This window comes from Chaetodon trifascialis, chromosome 14 (genome assembly GCF_039877785.1).
Source record: "Chaetodon trifascialis isolate fChaTrf1 chromosome 14, fChaTrf1.hap1, whole genome shotgun sequence".
In the NCBI taxonomy this organism is placed as follows: domain Eukaryota; kingdom Metazoa; phylum Chordata; class Actinopteri; order Chaetodontiformes; family Chaetodontidae; genus Chaetodon; species Chaetodon trifascialis.
Genome location: NC_092069.1, coordinates 24,127,406 through 24,152,544, shown reverse-complemented (window position 1 = coordinate 24,152,544; position 25,139 = coordinate 24,127,406). Strand labels below are relative to the sequence as shown.

Here is a 25,139-nt window from a genome sequence, read left to right as displayed (position 1 = left end):
CAGTGCTTCAGAGGTGGCTTAGAATATAAAATCCAGCATATAGTTGATCTGTCTGCGTTCTCACACGTGTGGCTGTCATTAAAACCGCTCAGCAGCTGATTTTAAGACAGATTTTGGAGTTCTGATCACACCTCGTCCATGGGGCACGGCTTGGCTGGGGCAGGTTTGGGAGCGCCGGCTGCTCTGGGCCTGGCTTTGTGCTCTCTGAGCAGCCCGCCTGCCTGTTTGCCTCGCAGATCAGCTCTGAAAGTAATGTAACTGGTCGTTCTGTGCAAGCTCCTTCCCCCTGCCCTCCTCCTGAAGGAGAGAAACATCCTGCCTCCATCCTCCACGTCCTGCCTTGTGAGGGCTTTTAGTTCTCCAAGCTCCAGAACTCGAGCCGCTGCCAGCCAGCCTGAGGAGGTCTCCGGTGAGAGCCACCCCCCTCACAGCCCCCTCTGGTCCCCCACACCTTCTGCCTTGGTGGGTGGGATCATGTAGGAGATCGCCCCTGTTCTTGAAACCAGCAGCTAGCCTGTCACTTTTCCTCCTCGCACTCATGGAGCTTTACGTCCGTCAGCGAGGTAAAATTTTCCGCTTGTTCCTCTTCCTTTTTCAGCCGCTGCTCCTTTCCTCAAAATCATTTTTTCTACTCTTTCCTCATAATAACAACCCTTCATTTTTCTTTCATGCCTTTTCGTACTCTCCTTGCCTTCAGTGGTCCACTGCAGCGTGGCATCGGGGTGAGTGTGTGTGTGTGTGTGTGTGTGTGTGTGTGTGCACGTAACTGTAGGCGGTTGGTCCTCCAGTGCTGGCAGGCAAAGATCGTCATGTTGGAAAACGGCTCGTAAAGAGCAGCCGAGGAAAGAGAAGGGGCAAAGAGGAATGTTAAGTTGAAACACACGCTGCATTCAGAGCGTGCTGCGTGCACGCTAAGCCCTCTCGCAGCTTTAGCATGTATACAGAGCGCCGACGCGCCACCTCAAGGTTGCCTCTGTTTGCTCTCACGTGGTCGGAGGAGCTTGCGTTGACTCCACTTGTTGCATTCACCGCCCAGCAGCACACATTGTTTTACCCCCACAGCTGAACAGTTCCTGCACCAGTTCTGCACAGATATATATAAATACAGAAAAGAGTTTCCAGCTGAAGCTCACTGGGTAAAATGCACAAACCCGAAAAGATGTCGCAGCGCAGGAAAAAACATCCCGCCGCCTGGAAATGACGTCTTTTACAAAAGAGAAAGTGAAACCTGTGATGACTTCATCGCCGTTGAGCCGCTCGGATCATCAAAGCAAAATCAATTGCGCTGAGATTAGTCAGCAAGGAGTCCTCCCACCCTCTTTTTTCCCCTTTCCTGATGAAGAATAGATCTGAATTTAATGATGTTTGTAATGAAACGCAAATCCCAGACTAATTACATTAAAGAGCTGTGATCTCCTGTTCTGTGCCTTAGTGAACATGTCATGATATGGTGGAGATTAGAACAGCCTCCAATTTAATACCCCGCTGTGGAGCAGCAGCAGCTGCAGCTATCAGCTGGCTGGGCTGCTCTGCGTATCTGTGTGGACTCGTGTCGTGTTTATCTGGGCCATGCATGGCTGCCTGATGGGTGCGTCTTGATACTGATCACAGAGAGGTTAGCAAACATAAACGGAGCTGTTTTGCCAGCTTGTGACTGTGGCGGGTGCGACATAAAATCAGCCAGCTGCTCGCAGTATTATTTAAACAGTGAGCTGATTTTTCTGCAAGCAAATTAAAACATAGAAATTATACTTTGCATATTAATAAATGTAGACAGAATATAAAAATAGATGCACCTTAAACATGTAAAATGCAAAGTAATGGAATTAATATGATCTTAGAAAGTTAAAAATATAAATAAACATAGTCAGCTGTGTTCCAGCGTGGAGGCGGCACAGTAAACAAAAAGTCCAAATTAGCATATCTTTTCATTTAGAAAGCCTCATTTTCTCCACAAAATAAATCAAGTAATTAGTGAAACTTATTAGTGAACTGTGCTAACACGCTCACTATACCATCAGTAACACGCTGGTGTTTAGAAGGTGTGTTCACCTTCTTAGTTAGCATTAGCTAACATTAGCTAATTAGCCCTAAACGCAGATGGAAGAATCATTTGCTAGATATTTGGTCATAAACCAAAGTATTGGACAAACTGAGAAAGAAACGTTTGGGACATCATGAATGTCTGCACCAAATTTTCATGGTAATCCAACATTTGTTGCACTAAGAAACAAAAGCGTGCACCTCATGGTGGCACCAGGAGGATGCGTCATCTGGGAACCATGAATGTCTGTACAGACGCTTCAGGGAGACATCCTGTGGTTGTCGTGTGATTGGAGCCTCTCACATTCAGCCTCCTCTGTCCCGCCCTCCCCCGTGGCACCTGTTGAGCAGCCCTCCCTCGCACAGATAACGACGCGTTCCTTCAAAACTCCAATTTAGTTCAAGCTGCTGTCAGAAGCCGTTAAAGGCAGCATATTTCCAGCCTTAATGCCCGGCGGCAGGCTGACAGGCCCCGCTGTGAGATCCTTTGCGGCCCCTAAGGAGTCACCCTCTGCTGGGCACATAACGAGAGCGTCACCCGGGCCTCCCGCCGCCGCCATCAGCCTGCCTCTCGGTGACAAAGCGCCACACACGACTGACACTCCAGATTAGCTACGCTAACCGTTATCGCACATCTCCTCAGCGAGACGGCCTGCTTGTGCTTCTCAAAACGGAGTTATGCAGCGGTGTCACGACACCAAAGCCGCTATCACTTCTTCTTTTTCTTGCGCTGAGGACGTTAGCAGTGTTCTTGAAGGAGGCGATTGTGTCATTAGAAGAGAGCATTATGGGTCTGATCAGCCACAGAAGTGAATGGCTTTGTGAAGCTGCTGTCACAAAGCCAACCAGGTTTCAGAACAGCAGCCGACGAGGCGTCTTTGATAAATCCAAGCTTTGCTCTTAAAAGAATCGCGACACTCACAGTTTCATAAAGTCTCCACTACTTTTTCTTCAGTCCTTTCATTTTTTTTTTGATTCGCCATTCACATTCATGAGCGCAGGAAGTAAAATATTCCCTCCAAACAATTTCTCTTAATGGAAAGTACCTGCTAAGATCACAGGTTTTTATCTCAGCTCTGCCTCCGCCGCGTTTCCTGCGCCCTACAGTTAGGAACAGTGCTAAAGACATGAGTAGATTAATTGATTAGTTTCACTATTTTGATAATCATTGAGTGAGTTTAACTAATTTACTGAGCCAAATCGCTGGCGTTTGCTGTTTCCAGCCTTGCAAATGTGAGGATTTTCTGCTTTCCTCTGCTTAATATCACTAGAAATTATATATATAATTAGAAATATTGGATATAACAAGCAATATTAAGATAAAGACTTGGCCTCAGGGAACTTGTGTTGGTCATTCTTCATGAAGCTGGCTGCTTTTTAAAGCCTCATCGAGGTCAAAAAAACAACCTACATGGCACCTTAAAACAACTCGAGGGCTGTCAAAACCATACAAATAACTAATAATGTCCTTATATATTCATTATCCGTATTAAAACCTATTGAATTATTTGTATATTTGTGCCCAGCTTGACATGGAACTCTCGACTTTGACGCCGTCAGTGCCACCACAGCGCCACGCCATTCCGGTGTCGGTCGCCTCCAGAGACGGACGCTGCTGACATTTCTGAAAGTTTTCTCTGGGCGTGTTGCCGCCCTGAACTTCTCTTCAGTGCTCAACAGTCTGGAGGAAAATTATCACACTGAGGATTCTGTAATCAACAGCAACACATTAGCGAGCCAGATGGTGCTGACTACACAAGTAAATTAGACCCCGGGCCGCTCACCAAGCGCGCACACGCACACCCCCCCCTGTCATCTCACCACAGAGGCCGCCGCCGCCGCTGGCCCCGTGTCGTCCTCCACCGTAGATTCATCCACATTCTCACCCATCAACTTCTTCCATGCATGCATTGTAGTTCTTGATCACCTACTAAGTATTCACGGACTAATCTGACACGCACGCAGCTGGGTTTTCCGCCTTTTGTCTTTTTTTTTTTTTCTTCCTCCTGCTCCGTTTTTTTCCTCCTGCTGGAATTGTATGCAAATCCCTGCTTTGCGGAGGAATAATAAGCAGCAGCGGTGATAAGTTCTGGTCCAAGGTGTCACCTCAGAGAAAAGGTGTGAGGGGAATTCAGCTGCAGGCGGGAGGCGCAGTGCCCCGGTGTTCCCAGAGAGAGGCAGTGTTGGGTTGTCACAGGGGTGCGTTCATTGTCAGGCATTTGTGGTGGTGGTGGTGGGGGGGGGGGGGGGGTTGGTTGGTACGACACTGCCAATGTCACCCCTGGCAACCTTGATTAGGACAGGATGCCGTTAGTACAATTGCTCTTGTGATGATTACAAAGTGAACATTTCTGCCCACATGTGCAGGATGATGTTTTTCGCACAGGCTGTGGGCGGCCGAGAGGCCCGACTGCTGGCGTGTTGTCGCTTTGACAGGCGTGCAGTCTGGAGCACAGATAAGCAGACAGACTGGGAATAGTGGTGAATTAGGAGTTGGGAGCACCATAAGGGAATTAAAACCCGTACGGTGCTCCCATGGTGCGGTACAGTTGATGCATGTGAAGCCACAGGCTGACAATGTAGTGCCACAAGCATATATGACAATGCACACACATGCACTGTCTGCCTGTGTGAGCAGAGGCAGCATTATCTCTCATCCTCATTTGTGTGCCTTTTGTCAGATCTACAAGGTCGCCTCTAAAGCCTGCATGTTTATGAGTGTATAATGCTGACCTCTTGCTTTAAAATCGCCCTTATTAAAGCAGATTTCTCACTGTGTTGTCCTCTCTCTCCCTCTCACAGATCGCCTTCTCCCAGCACAGTAACTTCATGGACCTGGTGCAGTTCTTTGTCACGTTCTTCAGGTGAGCAGCAGTACGTTTACTCCGCTGCAGTGTGTGCACAGTGATGCAGCTCGCCGGCTTACAGGAGCTGGTTAGCGGTCAAATGCATGCACATGAAACTGATTTTATTCACCCTCATCATGCACACACGAGCACAGATGTGTACTTAATGGCGTCTCTGCGGTCCACAACAGAGAAACCAGAGGTCCACAAATAATCAAACTGCTCTGAAATATGTGTTAATTTAGCTCAGTATCCCTTGGAAATTTAATGCAACAGCACATGATTTATTAACAACCTTTCAGCACTGAAACGAGAAGCAGAGTGTCCTTTAGGTAGCATGTAGGCATTAGTTTTCTAACCTTGGCCGTGATATTTTTCACTAAACTTAAAGCTGCATGTTGTTTTCAGCCAGCAGGGGGCAGAAGACTCTGCAACAAGCTGTAAAAACACACTGCGTAAAGCAACATGAGGCTGTCGTGGCTAATGTTTAGAGCTACAGAGCCTAAAATGCACCATAGAAATGTTGACACTGACAATGTTGATAAATGTCACCTGTTTCTCCGAATAATCAAATATTAACGTCCGATCACGAGACTGAACCTGGACTTTGAAATAAAGACAATGCTTAAAGCCACAGAATGAACCGAGAGTGCACAGAAAGCCAAAAATCCAGTAAAATGCAGCAGTTTACCAGGAGGCAGCGGCGCATAAGCGAAGGCACACACGCTCAGAGCTGCATCAGGATGATGGATGTGGTCGGATGAGGTCAGAAGTGTGTGCGGTCTGTAACTACACCCAGCGCCCTGTGCTACACTCCTACATCACATCACATCACCTGACCAGAGGCTCAAGTTTCCATGTATGACAGCATCACATGTGCAGTATATTCTGTCTGAACGGTGAGTCAAACCCGTGAAGGAGAAGAGATGGGAATATATTTATCTTGCGTCTTGCTTTGCACACATTTCCTCGTGATTCAGCCTGACGCACAGCTCCCGGTGTCTTAACAAACCTTTGGATCGTGATGAGAATTTAAAATACATTTCTCAAGGCGTCTTGGCAGAGAGACACGCTGCTCTGTGCTGATGGAGACGCTGGTTCTGCTGGCAGGACAGAAGCCACGTGCGTGCTCTGAGCGGCCATGAATCCCCGGGCCTGCATCACTTCCTCAGGAACCGCTGTAATGCGTTATCGATTTCAGAAATGAGAGCGAGCGAGAATCGGTGGAATAAGCGCGGCGTCCCGTGCACGCTCGACCGCTCGCGTGTGCTCGCCTCTCCTGTGCGAGCGTAGGGCTCTTTCACGTTAGCGTGCCCTCCACGGTGCCGGCTGCTCCACGTCATGCTGCTTTTATTGATCCTGCAGCAGCGGAGAGGTTTGATGGGGCTCTTCACGTTCAGCAGCCTTACGTTTGGGCGCGGGCCGGGTGAATCGCCCTCCACGCTCTGGTTTATCTGGACGGTATTAAAAACTGCAGGACCACCGTCATCCCCCCCCCCCCACACACACACACACACACCCGCACACAGATGCCGAGCCTGCAGTTGTTTGCTCGTGATGCTCGTGTGTTCGTACACATGCGTCAGCGTTTGGCTGTTTGCATGTCAGCACTGGAAGCGTGCATCCTCCTCCTCCTCCTCCTCCTCCTCCTCCTCCTCCTCCTCCTCCTCCTGCTGTGTGCAGGGAGCAGGCGTCACAGCGGTCCTCCTCTCTTACCTCCCTGTGTCGCTCTCTCCATCTTTCTCTTCACCTGCTCCCTCTTTTTTTAATCACCTTCTTTCCTTCCTTTTCTTCCCCTCTCCCTCCTGTTCTCCTCTCCTCTCCTGCTCCTCCCTCCCTCTCCCCTTCTCCTCCTCTCGTTCTCCTTTCATCTCCCCCTTCTGCTCTGTTTTCCTCCTCTCTTTCTCCCTGTGCCTCCTCTCTTCTGTCCCTTGCTTGCCTCCATCTATCTCCCCCTCTCCTCCTCCCTCCCCTCGCTGTTTTCCTTCCTCCCAGCCTCCCACCACTCCCTCTGACTTGCTCTTAATCCCACAGCTCAGTCTTTTTTCTGATGTGTATTCTGCCTGCCACTGATTCAGCACAGATGAGCAGAGACCTAAAGTTAGCGAGCTCGCAGCCTCGTCCCTGTTTGCTTCTGCTTCTTTGGGCGCCGCATTGTTTGTGTTGCGGGGGAGGAGAGGGATGCTAATTAACGTGGAAATTGTTTGCTCCTCTCCACTCCGACTCTCTCTGTCTTAATCTCGCTCTCTCTCACTCGCGGTTCTTTCTCTCTCCCTGTGCCATGTTCCCTCTGGGGACGGATGAAGGTGGTGCCATCCCCGTTATCTGCAGTGCCAGTAAAGATGCCCCCACCCGCGTTCTCCAGCCACGAAACAGAGGCAGTAAACATCAGCTTTAACAGCAGCGAGATGCAGTCGCACATTCACGTCCAGCCGTCCTGCAGCGTCTCACCGTCCGCCCGTTAGGATGTTGAAAGTGGATTAAAATCGAGCTTTTCAGCATTTATGAAAATCTTTTTCATGAATGTTCGACGTTGTCTCTGGTTGTGCAAGTTGCTACGTTTCTTCCAGGCCTTGGAAAAAGCCCTGGAGAATGTCAAAATTTCCAAAACATTTTTGGAAATGCAATGAAAATGCATTCTTGAGCTTTTTTTTTAATTTCTCCCCCCACTCACGCTGTCGTGTTTTTAATTTAAAACTTGGCTGCTGCTAAAGCAAACGCCCTTTGAAGTAATAGTGACCTGAATGACAAATTTCTTGGCTGCATAAGTCCAAACTGCTGGATGGCGGAGGCTAAAAGAGCTATCACGAAATGCAACTTTTTGAAGAGTGCGCGCTGGGACGTATTTGTCATGGAAATATTACTGCAGTTGTGGCTATTTTTGAAGTCTGACTTAATACATCTTGTAGCCTACATTTCTCTCTCAACCAATCAGCTACGAGCTGCTTCAGAGTGGAAAAAAAAGTTTGTTTATGTGAATCTGTGATGGAGTAGTTGGTCTTGTTTACGGAGCCAGAGCTCAGCAGCGGTGCATATGAAATTTAACCTACAGAGGTGACGTCTGCGTGTGTCTTGGAGAATTAATGGTACTCGAATATATAATGAACACAGTTGCATAAGAACATTTTAATGTCTTAACATTTTAATGTTCATATTTCAGCGTAGCTTCTGCAGAGTGAACCAGTTTACAGAAAACAAGAGGGACCTAATGTTTTGGTGCAGCTGTAATCCTGGAGAGCGAGCAAGGTCAAGGCGGCGAGATAGAGCTGTCTGTTTTTCACATGACATGCAACTTGCTCTAACCTGCAGTGGGATCCCCGTTCTTTGCTGGGGGACCTGTGTTTGGTTTTATTTGTGATGGATTCATCAAAATCAGGGAGGGAGAACAGTTTCTGAGCTACTGTTCTAGAACACTGACCACCCGTTGGCCCGCTGTGGTGTTTACTTCTTAAAAAACTTGCCTCTAATAGTCAGCGTGGCACCGAAGCCCGATGTCCCAGAAAATTCAGCTTCCCCTGAGAGCGTACCTCCCCGGCACGTCGTCTCTGCTCAGCAGCTAATATTAAAATAAATCATGCGTTCCAGCAGGCCCCCCCCCATCCAACGTGAGTGCTTAGATATCATTTTAGTACGTGGCTGGTCCCAGCCGGGGTTGAAGCCCTGATGCTGGCAGTGTTGTGTGTCTGGAACTAGTCAAAGATGCTTGAGTTTGTTTCTTGGGACACTTAAAGAAAAGCTTCTGCTTCAAGTCTTTTTTAAGGCTCGTGTGCCATCTGCATGTTGAAAGAGTGACTGAAGATCCACAAAAATGCATTTTCAGAGTTCACCTGAAACTAATATGAGGCTTCAGTTCGCTGGTTGACTTTTAATACAGTTCTAATATTATAAAAACAGGCTTTATCAGGTGCGGCGAGCTTACCTCTGTGGTGCAGATTAGCAGTGAGCGAGCATATTAACCAGACGACAGCTGAGGGTTTCATTCCCCTTGTTTCAACAGACTTGGCCGCAGCTGTAAATTTACCAACAACAGTCAGAAGCAGTGAATCAGCAGCCCTGTTCAGTCATGTTCGTATTTGTTGCCCGTAACGAATGCGAGATTGCTGGTCTGTGGTGGACGAGGGGAAACAGTTCAATAACAGCTAACATGCCTCATTAAATTCATACGTCTTATTTGTGGAAAATCATCCCAATCAGCCAAAGTGTGAGTCTTCCCTTTGTGTAAAACCCCCACTGAAGCATCCATGAGCCCCGTTAGTGTCCAGACAGGTGAGATTCTCCACTATTCTCATTGTCAACCAGATGTGTGAATGAACTGATCCAAAGTGTTTCCTGCGTGTCCCAGGCCTCACACGTCTGCTGCAGACTGTTAAAAACACGTCAATGAGCCACACAGCGGTGACAAGCTCATTCATATCAATGAGCATGGGTGCAGTACTCCCGTCCCACAGACACCTTTCTGCTGCTGGAAATTCTCCCTGAAGCACCAAGTGTGTGTTAATACGCCACTGAAAATAGTCCCCTGCAAATGCACAATTTAATTCAGTTTCAGCAACGTTTGCTCAAAACTACAGTGTCCAGGAAAGTACCCAGAGAGCAGTACTGGAACTATTGAGAGACGGACAGACACGTTTGTTCATAGCAAGAAAAATAAGATAATGTCAGCTTTGTCCATGACAAGGACGCCACAAAAGTCTTTTCCTCTACCGTGTCAGCGATGACCACAGACCCTCACAGAGCTCCCATGAATCAGCACCAAGAAGACTCGATACCTCGTTGAAAAATGTCATCCTGGTTGAGATTAATTATTACAATCCAAAACACATTCAGAAATGATAATTCACCCCACTTTGCAGCGTGTTATCACGGTTGTGCGTTTAAAATGATCAGTGATTTCTGCTGCGCTGCCTGCTGTTTGAACACTGGGGAGAGGAGGCGCTCAAAGAAGGGGGACCAGCAGGCTGCCCGCCCTGGGCCACGTCTGGGCGGGGGCGTGGGCGGCTGGGGTTTGATGACATGAATGAATCACCCTGCTGCCATCCAGGAGATTTAAAATCTGACAGGTTCGACTCAAACGTGCATCACCTCTTCACGCGTCTGTTACTGCGAGGATCTGAGCGGTGTCGTCCAAACCTGCCCAGCGATGGCTCCTCATCGTCACCCCGAGCCTGAGCGAGCGGGCAGCGGCGTCATTCCACTCGCTGACCCCGTCCTGAACCTTTCACCTCGTTAAAGCAGAGGGGTGATTAGTGAAGATATAACTTTCTTGATCACACGCCAGAGAGATTACGCTGTTTAGATTACCCAGAATAAGGCATTATAGTCCCAGTTACTCTGCACAATCCAGAGGCCGCTTTCTCTGTTATTTGTGTGAACCGGCCCTTTGAACTGACACCGACTCACAGCACAGAGACCGACTTTGCTGCGTCGTCGCTCAAGAACTAAAATCAAGAGAAGGACGGGACTCGAGTTAAATTATTTATTGATGATTCGATGATTGGAGGGCTGCACTCGGCTTGATTTTGGCTGCACCCGTTCACACGCAAGACGCCGCACAGCAGTGTTGATTTATTATTGTATTCATGAAGACGCTAAGAAATGAAAGCTTGACCATCCGCTCTCAAAGACAGCCACACGCACACACACACACACACACACACACACACACACACACACACACACACTGGGGCTCTGTGTTGTCTCTGGACGTAGTGGCCTCTCATGCATATTCTGGCAGCTGGAAGTAGTCTGCACCACAACATCAATAATTCTGTTGTTGTGATCGTCGTCTCAGCTCGGCCTCTTGAACACAACTGCAGGTTTAGACACTGGCACGGAAACCCTGTTGAATGCACAGCCTCAGTCTTTTGTACGCACACGCACGCGCGCGCGCACACACACACGGACACACATGCATGCACTCGAAAACACTCTTTATTCAAACACAGGAGGCAGCTGGCCACTCAGTGGTGCTGTGTGCCCTCTGAGCTGTGTGATTGTCCTTCACACACACACACACACGCACACACAGGCCTTTTCTCTAATGTATCTTTAAAGCTCTGGACTGCAGCCTGCACGAGCGTGCTCGTTGGGGTCGGCTCAATACAGTCAATTACAAATGTCAATTTAAACTACGCCCTGTTTACCAGCGACAGATCATTCCCAATTATTCCCCCGTGCTATTTGTTCTCGGTGGCTTCATTATCGAGCGGAGAGCTTTTCAGTCTTCAAATCGGGAAAGAGATCCGTCACTGTGATTGATTGAAAGGAAGGCGACGTTGACCCCGGCTGTGACGCGCGGCGCGGAGCACGCGGGCTCGCCGCTTCCTCCCGCACGCGTTTGTGTTTGTACACAAACGTCGGGCCGCGTCAGCGTCACCGACAGCGGTGACAGCGCGAGTGATGGGTGATTGACAGCAGGACGGAGCGTGGAGGACAACATCAACCAGAGCTGCGGTTTCATCCGGCTGTCAAGCGAACGCTGTTCAAACTTCTGAAGCGCTTCGTTCTAGAAACTGATTTTTTAAATTTTTTAAAGTATCATTGTTCTTAATTTTGAGCCGTCGTCGGCCACGTTTAATACTTAAAAAACACACATTTGTTACACGTGTTGGTTTTCATTGTGTGCAGCTGCCAATTAGTCAACAGTTATTTGATTGACAGATAGGGAAGCAGTCATTTTGATGATGCTTTAGAGCCGTGGGTGGTGTCACAATGATCATTTCTCTGTGAGTGAAAGGTGATGTCAACATAGCACACAGCGCCTAGACTGCTTCACGCTTCAGATTCTCCATTTCTCCATTTTTTATCCTTGTAAATTTGGAAATTTTGGGGATTTGGACTTCTGTGTCGACGCCTCAGGCTCAGTTCAGTTACCCTAAATTTTGACAGAGTGAAGATTAAACCGCCGGCTCCCAACATGGAGGCCAGGCCATCTTCAAAGGGTCGCGAGGTGAACAGGAGAAGAGGGAAGAATAGACGTGCATCGTGAGTGGAGGTGGGTTCCATTCGCGGCTCACTCGGTGAAATCTCCTCCTTCGCCTGCTCCCTCTTTTCAGGCCATTCAAATGTGAAAGTAGACGTGTGCACGCTGCTTCCTGGCGTGTAACACACACACTGTTTCAAACACACCGACACGTGCGCTCTCTCCGTGTGGTGTTTGCCCTCAGCTTGCTCCTTGTGGAGTTGATTGACAGCAGACGCTCTCTCTCTCTCTCTCTCTCCCCCCCAAGATACCTGAGAAGGGGGGGGGGGGGTAAAGACACTCAACATACATCCAAACCTGCCTGCTAGTCCTCAGGGGCCTCCCCGGGCACTCAGCAGGGGCTGCTGCCGGTGCTGTGCGCTCTCTCGTCCTCTCCACGCTCTCTCTCTTCGAGTCTCTGCCTCCTCTTACTCCCTCCACCTTTATCTGCTTTGCTGCTACCTCACCAGCTGTCCGTTTACCTTCGTGTGTCTTTGTATTTTTTTCCTTCTGCCTCTCTTTGCTCCCCTCTTGCTCGCTTTTCTTTCATCCCGCCGTCTTCCTTTCGTATTCCTTCCACATTCCCAGCCTTCGCTTCATCTTCCTCCCCTCTCTGCCTCCACGCCTTCTCTCCACCTCCTGGCCCATCTCCTTTTCTCTCCTCTCTTGCATTCTTTAAAACTCCCTCTTTGTATCTGACCTCATTGTCAGGTCATCAGCGAGGAGCCCGAGAGATTCAAGTGGAAGATGGAGCAGATTGAGAAGCGCCTCGCGGCTAAGCCTCCCCCCGATAGGTCCACGAGGAGCGAAGAGGGGCTCTGCGTCTGATTAATAATAAATGAATCACATCAGTCAGTTTGACTCAGAGTCTCCACTCTCTGCTCCTCCTCCTCCTCTTCCTCACCTGTAATGAGCAGGGAGGAGAGCAACAGGAACGTGAACTGGGCTGTGGAGCACTCCGGGGGAGTCCCGAGAGGGACTCAAAGTCTTTTCTTCCCATCCCATCAGCCCCGTGTCCGCTCCCTCCCTCCGCGCCTCCTTCCTGTGTCTTAAGAGCCGCAGCGCTCTCGCTGTGGACATGAGTTCCGGCAGGTTTGCACGTGCAAAAGCAAAAACAGACGAGGAAGAGCATCGTCTCCGGACTCCTGAGCCCTCACTGCTGAGGTTTTTTCCAAGGATTCTGCTTCTTTATTCAACAACCATTTTGTAAATTCTCATTTTATTTCCTCATAACTTCTCGGACCAGCAGCGTACTCCCACCAAACTCCCATTTAGCAAGTTCCCAGTCTTGAATAGCTTCCTTCAGGTAGATATGAGCACACTCACTGCAGCTCCAGCTGCCAGATGTAGAGTAGAAAAATGTGTATTAGTGTGAAATTATTCTGTGCTTTTACTGAAATTTCAATTTCAGAAAAGGGCACTTTTCAAACCAAAAGAGCTGTAGTTTTAATTAGCTGCAGCCTGTCGTCTTAACAAGTTTTAAGAGGTGAAGCGATAACTGTCTGTGGCAAATTTAATTATCTGTAACTAATTAACATCCACGGTTTGGCGCTGGGGGAAGTGAACAAGTTCAGCCAGGCAACCTGTGCACACTGCAGCAGCATGCTTCCTTTATGGTTGCAAACCTGCCATGTTGGCTTTAAGAACGTGCCAAATCCAAATTTGCTTTCTCTCTCCCCTCCACACATAAAGGAGAGAATCTAGTCACTTTTCCCGGCTCCCATTGTGCTCGGAGCGAGTAAACAAACAATGCAAACCTGAGGAGATTATACAGAAATTTGTATTCCGCGACACACTGAGCCCTGCATCTATTTCAGGTGGGTTCGACTTCTTGGAAGTGTCCCACCACCCGCGGTGCTGCAGGGTTTAGTGTGACGACAAGTGCAGGGCAGAATAGGACCTCTGAGCAGGAGCCGGTTAGTGTGTGGTTCAGTAGACTTATCAGCCGTGGTGAAAATGAAATGGCGTTTGGCTGGCGAGCAGGTTTAATTTCCCACCCCGGAGTAAAAGCCAGCAGCAGCAGCAGCAGGCGGGCGGTCAGGCTGCTGGATTAGTATTCAGCTGGCTGTGGACAACAGAGCCGGTCTGTTGGTGTTTGCCCTGTGGCTGTTGTCTTACTGTCAGGTTAGCCAGCGACATGTCAGAGCTCACCTCTCCGGCTCCTGCAGCTCGTGGCTATAATACACTCGCTCTCCGGCCCTCTTTACACACTCCAGTCTCGGCTGAAATGGACAGCTTTCATCATTTTCTGGCCTGTTTTAGTCAAAGCTTTGCTCGACACACATGCAGTTTTTCCCAGTTTTCTCCTCCCGTCAGTCACAAAGTCACACTTTAGACCTTTTTTTTTTTCAGTGCTGACCATCAAACAGCTAAAGAAAGTTGAAGACTCAGACTTGGCATGCAGCTGACAAACATATCAAAGGTGTTCTGTTGAATTAAAGGGTGCATATGGGCAGAAAACGTGGTTAGCATGGATAGCAACATACTACTGCACGAGCATCGACATAGCAGGTGAAACTGCCTGTAAGCAAACAGGATTTCAGGACAAAATGCTGATCAGTGCCTGATTTTGAGCTGCAGGTTGTGTTTTGAGGACTTCCCTAATTAGCTCCCAGATAGAAAACAGTATGCTCTGCGTATTAGCTGTCGCCTGGCTTGAGTTTTTGGCCGCTAGGAGTCACCTTAAAGCAAACATTTGACAAGCAAATCCATGCATCGCTCGTATCATGTCGTCGACCGGCCGATGCACAGCGCGAAGGCGTGGCTGACATTTCTGCAGAGTGCAGAGGGAGAAACAGTTGGGGGCAGCAGTGTTGCAATAAAAAGAGCAGAAGAAGACCACCAGCCAACGCTAACACAGCGGGCTTCAAAACACTCAGTGAAAGGCCTTGGGGATGTAGACAGTAGGCTGTGGTGAGAAACATCAGATGCAAACAAAACTGATTGTTTACAGTGGAGGCTCTGCAGGATGCCGTCAGTTAAAGAAAATCATGAAATGAAATGAAAACTTCTTCATGGAGCAAATAGAAAGTGGCTGTTTTCACAGGTAATACTTTCCATTAAAGAAGAAATCAGTCCAAAGAAAGCACTCCTCTCACATCAGGAGCTGTGTGCTGCTGCCGCTTGGATATTAGTTCTTATTTATTTATAGCCGATGCATCAGATCACACAGTCTGACACGCTCCCTTCAACCTTCGCGCAGGGCCAAGACTTAAAACGGCTGAATCATAAGCAGGCTGCCTTTGTCTCCTGAAGGCTGTAGGTAGCTGGTACTGAAAAACAAATCACACTCGTTGAAGTTACAGCTGCCTGTCGCAGAGTTTTACCTCCATGTTGGACGATAATAGGTGGAAAAGCAGGGTTTGGTTGCTGCAAAGACCAGGAAGTCTTATAGGAAAATAAAAAGCTTATTTATTTCCAATGTTTCAGTCTTTAGATCTTTATGGCATTTGGTTGAAATGCAAAAAATGAGTTTGACGTTTCTCCAAATGTAAGGACTAAATCCTTAAAGGGCCTGCAGCGAGAGGAGCTCTCTGCAGGAGCGCACTCGGTTGTTTTGATGTGAGGTGAGATCGGTCTGGACTTCCGGTATTTGTGGATTTTGATTCCGTCATGTTTCATGACAGCTTATCTGACATCTGAGCCGAGGGGGGAAGAAACAGAGCGGACTTCAAAGTGTTTTTTAATTTTTCCCCCTCAGCGTTGGAGCTGAAGATGCAGCCTCACCTGAACGCGCCGTCAGAGCGCTGTTGGTGTAACTCGCTCGGGCAGCTTAGAGCAGCATCAAGCACCACAGTGCGCTCAATTACAAGGTCGTTTAATGGAGACGGATCTCTTTGCGGTAGGTGTTGGGTGGCGTTGCCCTTCAGGCTGCTCCTGTGTGGGTATCTGCTCCAGAATCGTTGTTGGACCAGTTACGCCACAGTAAATATGGATTTCTATTTATCTTCTGAGGCCAGTTTGTAAGCCAGCTTGGACGGATTGAGCTCATGGCGTGGGCTCTTTGATGCTTCTGCATGTGTTCAGCACTCATTTCGTTTCCATTGGCGGCTCTGTCTGTTTAAATCATCGTCCTTCTTTTAACCGCTGCTGCGTCACCTTTAAAAGGTGCAGTGGCATCAAACTTGTGGAGTTTTGGCGGCAGTGGCGCTCCGGAGGAGGAGGTGCAGGTGCTTCTGGTGAGGCAGCATCTGCCGGTGGATGCTCATTTGGATTCCCGGGGAGCGTGGGAGCTGGAGGTGTGATGGAGCGGTTGGGGGGGAGGGAGGTGAGAGCTGAAGCCTGACTAACTTGGCCAGCTTCCCTTGTGGAAGTGGAGATCAAATGAAGCGCACCGCTCTGTCTGTTTCCATCTGTGTCTTCCTCCCTTTGTGTCCGTCCCGCCGCTGCTCCCTTCTATACGTTCCTCTCTCAGTCTTTGTCTTTTGCTCTCCGTTTGTGGAAGTGTATCGACGACAGAAGACTCGAGAGGGCACAAAACACATTTGAGCGCATCTGGGTCTGCACTGGATTTGTAAGAGCAGGATTCGATTTGTGCGTGAGGGAGGACAGAATCCTGAGCGTAACAGATGATTTCAGCGTGCGAGAGGCGTTTGAGGCCGCGAAAGGGATTCTCGTGCTTGTGATAATCGAAGCTGCTCGCTCTCATTTCTGGCAGCCTGAACGCAATGAGCGCAAATCATGAAGGTTTTATAAGAGCCGGACCCAAAGAAGGCACCTATCCAGTCCAATGAGAGCTGCTCGCCTGGCCCCAAAAGGGCTCTAGCTGTCTGAACCAATCCGGAGACGCGACGCAAGCACACATGCTCACCGCTGTGGGTGACGTCATTCAGAGCAGGAGGACGTTTTGGGTGCTTTAGAAAAGTTTTAAAGCACCGTTACTTAGAAATATGTAATACAAGGAGTGATTATTATAATATCTAATTATAATAATTGGAATATATTGTCTGGTCTGTGGGGAGAATGAGGTTTTCTTATTTCTTTTTCTGGTTTCATGGCTGATTTTAAAAGAAAATCTATAAGATAAGGACAATATTTATGACACATATGTCAAACCTATTCCACAAAGAGTGGCTGAAGGTTTTCTTTCCAACCAAGCAGCAGCACACCAGACTCGACTCATTTCATCAGCTGATCTCAGTCTTCAGACAGCCGATTGGTCCGACTGCGTGCCCTCGATTGGTTGGAGGAAAAACCTGCAGCCTCGCGGCCCTTTGTGGAATAGCTTTGACACGCCTGATTTATGAGGTGTGATCTGGTTCAGTGTGATCTGATCCAACCGGTTCAGACAGCTCATAATATTATGGGTTTTACGGGCTGTGCTTCATTCACAGTGAGTGTGTTTCCTGAAAAAGTTCGCTTAGGCTGCGCTAACGGGATCAGTTTGAACAGAACTTGGCTGAAAAAGTCACTTTTTTTGCTCGTGCTGTCTTAAACTTTGAGAAACGCCCAGACATCCACATGTGTTTTTGTCCTGTTGGAGACATTTCTTTCTTTTTCCCGTCCTCTGTTGTCTTCAGCTGTGCGCGTCTCTTATACGCCGTCATCTCCCCATCTTTCGCCGTGCACTGTCCATTTCCCTCTGTCCCTTTGTCTTTGCTTCTCCTCCTCCTCCTCCTCCTCCTCCCGTCCTTTGTCGCTCTCTCCCTTTCCCTCCCACCCCGCTGAGCAGGGAGGCCTTTGATGCGCCGCTGATATCTATTCACGCGGGTCATTCATCAGAGCCATGTCGCTCTTTAAGCAGCGAGCAGGAAGCCAGATCAATAAGATGGCTGAACGGATGGATCGCTCAAGAGTCCTCCACAGCCCGGAGAGATAAGGGGATTTTTTGAATGGGTGGCACTTTAAAGAGCCGCGCAGGATGGGCAGGGGGATGAATTAAGATCTGAATGCATCACAGGCGGCATTAAAACGTGCAAAGGCATTTAGATTGAAAAGGTGGTGAAAGTTTGAGAAAAAGCGGCGAGGGACCCGAAGGTCCTTCCACCTGCTTTCTTCTTCCTTTATCTTCTTTTTCTGGTTGCTTTGGTTCATTATTGCTCCGTCGACAGGGAGGGTTCGTAGAGATGTGCAGGAGATACAGTGCACACAGCTGGGAGCGACCTTCCACTACCAAAGCAAAGAATGTAGATTTATGGAAGTCGCCAGTTTGCAGCCTCGTGTGCTTAAATGCACACAGACGTCAATCAGAGCCCCCGCTGATCAATCCAGGTCATGTTGCGTTAAATGCAGCTCAGCCAGAGACCCGGGGGACTCTGAGGAGCAGCAACGTAGAAGAAGTGACCCTTCATTCTTATTAAAAATGCCCTCCAGCTTCAACACACCAAAAAATGTGTTGTGCTTTTACTTCTATCCAATTAGAAGTGCGTGACTTACTGTAATATTGACCGGTGAGCATTTACATCCAGGACACAGGTTGGAAAATCAAAGCGTGTGTGTATAACATGCATGGATTCCAGTGAACTGAGGAAACACTCAGCTGTAAATATTAAATGCCTCAGCATCACCTGGATTTGCACAGATGTCCGTCCGGAGCGAAGGAAGCGCTCAGTGTCGGCTGCAGTCGGCTTTCTGCGCTGACCTGATTTCTGAAAAATCATGGAAATGTGAAATGTGGCGTCAGAGCGGCAACTGGAGGAATTTTCCAGCTGGATTTCTCTGGAGAAAACTGATTTCTTACCCGTTTATCCAGTTAACGGAGCCTCTAATCAGAATTTTACAAGTGAGCGTGAGCAGTTTTTAGACAGCCGTCAAATAGAAGGTGATGAGCATCATTTAGACTGTCAGCTGGTTTCTTCTCTTACGTTCGGCATGTGGATGCGTCTCACTGGAAAAAAAAAAGGTTAAACATGGTTAATGGACAGCGATCGCAGACTGTAAACAGCGACGGAGCCGAGATCGTTTAATGAGCGACTGACACAAAACACGCAGCACATGTCAACACAGCGAGAACCTCCTTTTCAAAGTCTTCTCTGCGGATATTAAATGAGTCTGGACACACGTGGATGGAGGTGAACGACCACGAGGCGGTAATTCGAGTTATTAAAGTAAACTGCAGCTCATTAGTCTGTGAAAGCATAAATAAGCACATCCAAAGTTCAGTGTAAACATTCATTTATTGGGACTTTTAATTCAGTGTTCCTCCGTCCAATTTTCAAGTTTTGGTTAGGCTTCGGTTTTTGTGCGAATCTCTTATTTTTCTAGTTTTTTTTTTTTTCCTGGGGGATGTTTGGATCGCTGGCGTTCGTTCAGGCTCTTTGCCATCGTGCTCATACTTCGCTCATCAGCAGTCAGCTGCCGACTCTGGCGTGAGCTGAAATATAGGAAGTCTGGGCCAGAGAGCCACAGGAACGCTGACAGGAAATCAGCGAAAGGCTCGACATTCAGGAAATGAAGTTCAGATTGTAGATGTTGTCTCTGATGTATTTGTGCCTCACGTGCGCGCGCGCACACACACACACACACACACACGCTCTGTCTTTGTCTTTTTTTGGCAGTTTTCTACCGTCTTCTTCACAGCTTCCTAAGTGCAGGTGTGAAAGCAGCCAGGGGAAGTGGAGGAAGATAGGGAACACACACACACACACACACACACACACACACACACACACACACACACACACACACACACACACACACACACACACACACACAGACGTGACACCCCTGCCTTCATCACCTCGAGGCGATTTTGGTGTAGAGTGCAAAGAACACTCCGGCTTTTTATTCTGTGTGTATTTGCACAAATGTGGAAAATACTGGAAAATGGAGTCGGGGAAGAAAAAAAGTGCTTAAGCAGAAATAAAAAAAAAAAAAAAAAATCCCCAAATCCGATCCAGCCAAAGAGGAGATTTCAGAAAAAACACAAACCAAGATGACAAAGATGCCTCTTAACGTCAAAACGCAGAGGAGGAGAGTCGTCCACAGAAACGTCTCCATGCGAGTGACGATGAGCTCGCAGCTGAAGTCAGAGGGTGTGTGTGTGTGTGTGTGTGTGTGTGTGTGTGTGTGTGTGTGTGTGTGTGTGTGTGTGTGTGTGTGTGTGTGTGTGTGTGTGTGTGTGTGTGTGTTGGCACAGGAAACAGTCATGTGTGTCTGACTGACCCACGATGGCGCCCCGGCGAACCTTTTGACAGCCTCATCAAGGCTTTTTTCCCTCGCTGCTTTCTCTGTTTGACACCGCCTTACGCTCCTTGTGCACGAGTGACGCCATCCTCAGGTGTTTCATGTGCCGTAACCTCACCTGGCTGCATTTTGTATCGAGAGCAAGCCGCCATCTTCATGCACAAAACATAAGACCCTCTCCCCTGCAGAAGGAGATTTGGGTAACTTCTCCTCCTCTCGATCAGTCAGTGATACTTTTCTTCTTCTAACATGGTGTTGATGCACAGAACAGGCAGAGAAAACTGCCGTCAGCTCGTGACTTTGTTGTCAGGACGGCTCGTCCACGAGCGTCAGACCTGCAGCTCGTTAAAAATAATGCAGATCGATGCGGACTGTAATCGCCGTCAGTCAGACCAGAACACTCATGAATATGCATGAGCTCAGAGGAGAAAATCAGCACTCGCTGATTAATTTATGTCTGACTGAAGCTCGTACACGCACACTCACGCAGGCGTCATTCGCTTCTGAGCTACAAATAAGCTCAAATGCTCCCAGTTTGCCTCGTCATTAATCGTCCTCTCCTTCCTCTTCCTGTCTGTCCACAGCTGCTTCCTGTCCCTGCTGCTGGTGGCCGCCGTGGTTTGGAAGATCAAACAAAGCTGCTGGGCGTCACGGCGGCGAGAGGTAAGACTGCGTCCAGTGTGTTGATTGTGGGCGCGATGACGCTGCTGAAGGATGAAGGTTTTGGTGAATGTTGCTTAAAAAAAAGCAAAAGTTTGGGCTGGTAAACGGTAAACGGATCATACAGCGCTGTAACGATGGTGTCTGCAGTACAAGCTGTGCTATGAGTTACACGCGGTGGAACAAGCTGAATTACTTTGATGGGTTTTGCTCTCCAGTGCTGAATTGAAACATATGAGCTTAAATGAGCTCGGCCTCTTATCAGAGAACATTTCTTATTGAGGAGAACAGGAAAAGTCTGTCTCGGCTCGGGTCTGTCAAATATGTTTTTTTTTACTTTCTTCAATCTCAAGATCTTTTTTTTTTTTTTTTTCTTTTGAACTTCTACGTTTGAAATTTTGAACCGCTTTTCTTTCTCAGGAAACAACAAGTGCACTGTAAGCTCCAGTTACTCGTTCGCAGCACAGCACCTGTTTTGTTCAGTTTTGTGTTCAGTCAATAGAGTGATGGCATGGAGTTACTGGTATGATATGAGCAACTGTGCTATTTCCTGAAAATAATAATCCAAGCTGCTGCATTAGGAAATTGCCTCAGTGTATTTTCTGGCTGCAGCTGTGCAAAAATTAGCTAAAAAGTAAACTCATCTGTTCTGCCCGGGAAGCTGTAAAGCCTGCAGAGTGCGCCAATGTTATGCTAATGCTACGGCTAATCAGACAATAGTACGGCTTCAATTACTGTCACAGCCTATTATCACTTCTGATGCTACCTTGTTAGCTTCTTGCTAAATTCTTAGCCAGCTCGTCTGTTAGCATGTTAGCTAGCTAGCTGCTTGCTGCAGGCTTGGTGTGAAGACTGAAAATGGTTCAAAGACGGATCAGCTGAGGTTTTCAAAGTGAAGCTCAACTGTTTGCTAACAACTCGGTGAACGATAGCAAGCGCTTACCACAGAGCTAATACACCTGCAAAGAGGAGACACCATGTGACGAGTGTTTCCACCAACATACACCGATTCTTAGTCTGGACGGTCAAAGACGAGCACAGGTGGACAGCACTGGACGTGTCATTAGGCAACGTCATAATCAGCTGTAATTCTGCACAAACACAAAACCTTGTGTGTTCTTGTGCCAAAGCACCAACAGATTTCCATAAAAAATAGTCAAACTTGCTAATTATGCTGCATTTTGTAAAGAAACAGGCAGAAAAATACAAAGAACAGTAAAGAGGGAGCTGCAGGAGAGTGAACTTCATCAGAATTAACCTTCAGCTGAGCTGCAGCTCTGCAGCGAAGCCCAGTGAGGGAGACGCTGAAGTAAATGTCGCTCATTGAACACCTTGTCACTGTTTACTTCCTGGTTTTAGGCCAGTGACATCATTTACGTAGGAGTTTATCTCCCAGCAGTCAGGACCAAGTGACCCGGCTGGAACGGATGAGGTCCAACTGCCGTGAAGTCCAAATCGTATCCATAATCTGCTTACGTGCATCTTCTCTTCTGGTGCTGACAGCTGACACGCACCAGCTAAAAAATGTCGTCCTACTGAAAATCTCACAAAATCTGTGAAAAACTGCACTTGTTTTAAAAGCTTTGGCCTGCTGTACCGTAGAAATGTGTTGTAAATAGCCTATGAAGAAGCACTGATGAATTCCAGCTTGAAGCTCTTGTTTGCCCCTGTTTCCAGTCTTTATGCTAAGCTAAGCTAACCGGCTGCTGGCTGCAGCCTTACACTGGACGGTCAGCGTGAGACTGGTTTTCGTACTTCTCGTCTAATTACTATCCCTGTAGATTTCTGAATCAATATCAATCTATCAGCTCATATTGATCAGTAGTTCAGCACAGCAGCTGCATGAGTTTGAGGTTGTTGCACAAATATAAAAAACAAAGATGAGACAAGCTGCAAACAGTTTGAATCAAACATCAAGCCTCAATCTGTTTACGTTCGTCCTTTATGGCTTAATTTCGAGTATAGACATTTTTCAGACCAGCTGGTTTAAGAGCCTAATAGCTGCTTTTAGCCGGCGTGGTGGCTGTGATGTTTTTGCAAGCATGCCCAAAGAAAACCTTTTATTGTATGAGCCACAGATCATTAAACATACAGCAGCACAGATTCTGACCCGGACAGAAGCTCACATTCACCCCGTTTAAAGCCCCCTTATCATCTGTCTAATGCAGTTAAGACTTGGTGTTGGGTTTGCTGCATCATTCAGTTTTGCACCTTAATGCACAAGTTAGACATTCGCAGGTGTCACATTTAAATAAAACAAGATGTAATGATAAATATCCCAACTGTCCACAGATGCATAAGTGATATGCAAATGAAGTGAAAAGCTGCAGATGTGTGCGTTCCCCAAAAGTTCACGAACATCTATGAAACCACAGGGTTTCTAACACATATCCAGAGTCTCATTTCAGACAAAACAGCGTTTGATTTGAAGCTGTCAGCCACTGAAAGTACATTGCTGAAGTGCAGTGACCATAATTAATTGGTCCTGTGGCACAGCAGAGAAAACTCACAAGTCAATAATGTTTTGAAAGGACTGAACAGAGAATGCCAAAGCAATCTGCCAAACGCCGAGGAGCTCTTCAGGGTCCACAAAGGACTGAAAGTGACAGACAATTCTCAGGTCTTTCAACAATGCTGCAAAATCAAAATCAGTTGAAAAATATGAATCCATCCACCGATTGGTTGGAACGGTCTCATGTTGTCTGTATCGTACGGGCGGATCAGGAAACAAGCTTGTCAAATATATTGTGATGCACTGCAGATTTTAAGCTTCAGTGACGTTAACCCACTTTTTCGAGAACACACCCGAATGTGTGCACGCACACACACACACACACACTCACAGTGCTGACAGACAGAAAGCAGGCCTCCTGACAAAGCTCCCGTGTGATTGGTTTATGCCTCCTGAGATGACAGCAGCCACAATAGATTTGCTCAGTTTATGACTTTATTTCTTGGTCATTGTCAGAGTAACTGTGGTGGCATTTTATTTTGTCCAGGAAATAGGACGAGCTCCCAGTTAGCTCACCGTCTGACGGACTGAGGCTGACACTGTGGCAGGACGAGCCGGCTGGCCACATGAGCGAACTGGACAGATACCTGTTGCTAACCGGCTAGCTAGCAGACCGTCTGTTTGAGCTAATTATAGCAGGTTTAGCATGTTGCAGCTGGTTAGCTAACTACAGGATGCAGAAGCTCTGAAAAGCCACTGTGAGTGCAGATTTTGCATATTGAATGCTCACTTCCTGAAATGACATAATTCATTTCCATAATGTGTTTCCAGAGGGGTTTGAACCACCTTTCTGAACGAGCGGCTGAAAGGTTGTGTGCTTGTGGGAGTGCGTCTCTCTGCGTGTGTCTGAGGGCATGCGAGCTAACGCCGTGCTTAATGTGAACTTTCCGCTTGCGCTTTTCACACTCGGCGTGCCAGCTGAAGTGCCTTTCGGCTGCGACCTCGCCCAAGAGTGCTGTCATCACCCTCACCTCCGGGTTCCACTTAACATCCCCCCTTCACCTGCTCCCACTCCGCCCTCTCTCCATCACACGGCCGCCGCTGTCCAGCCGGGCCCTCTGCAGGCTAACCTTTAGACGAAATTAACACTGGACCTTTGTTAAGAGGCGTCGGGGCTACAGGAAACTGTGGGGTCAATATTAAACTCCACAGAAGCTTTTGGAGGACAGCAGGGTTTGCTAAAACGCTTTTCCTGGAATCGGCTTTGTCTCCCATCAGGTGATTATGGGAGACAAAGACAGACGTCATTCAGTAATCACCTCATGTGGTGAAAGACTCTAAATTCTACCTTCCTATTGCTGCGAGGAAACATGGAAATTGTGAGTGCTAACATCCCATGATGCACTTCTTTCGTGATTTCTTCCAATACTGTGTAGTCTGTAAGTTATGTAGTTTGCACTCGCAGGTGTCGATAATGTTGCTATAGGTAAAGTTGTGGTTGATATGCTGATGAAGCTTTTGGTGTTGACACTGATGGATGACAGCGCCCAACAACCAGCCAGTGCTCATATATTCGTGCAGGTGTGTGTTCCTTCAGTAGCCCGACCCAATCACCAACCACATGGAGTGTTGTCAACCAACATCATGTCCTCTCAAAGCTCAAAGCTTCACACAGCAGTTTCCAACACTGCGTCACATCAGTTGTGAATGAGATGATGCGAGTTACGCGTACAGAAGACCTGCAGAGACCAAACTGAGTTGTTGCGTGACATGTAGAATGCCGTGAGACGGTCACAACGGCGCCCTGACTCACACGCCTTTTCAACACGGCGTGCACTTCCTGTGAAGAATCCGAAGCTTAACGCAGACCGGTGGGATACAGATACGGGAAGGTCTGCCAATCAGAATTGCAGATGCTGCGGTGACACCGTCGACGCTGCAGGCTTTACAGTCCGTTTTTGAGAATCCTTTCCGTGTTGCCTTTTCACGCCACTATCATCTGTAACACAGAGGTGAAGATCAATTTCACGTCGTTTTAGTCGACGTGCACACC

The 25,139-nt window shown here is 47.9% G+C and overlaps 1 protein-coding gene across 2 annotated transcripts in view; it reads left to right on the top strand.

Moving 5' to 3' along the window:
* atrn (attractin) overlaps positions 1-25,139 on the top strand; it is a 114,732-nt gene that overhangs the window by 52,925 nt on the left and 36,668 nt on the right. For both annotated transcript variants that reach the window (XM_070979907.1, XM_070979906.1), the window contains exons 25-26: positions 4,846-4,907; positions 20,559-20,637. In XM_070979907.1, coding sequence (XP_070836008.1) covers positions 4,846-4,907; positions 20,559-20,637 — 141 coding nt within the window. The remainder of the gene's footprint in view (positions 1-4,845; positions 4,908-20,558; positions 20,638-25,139) is intronic.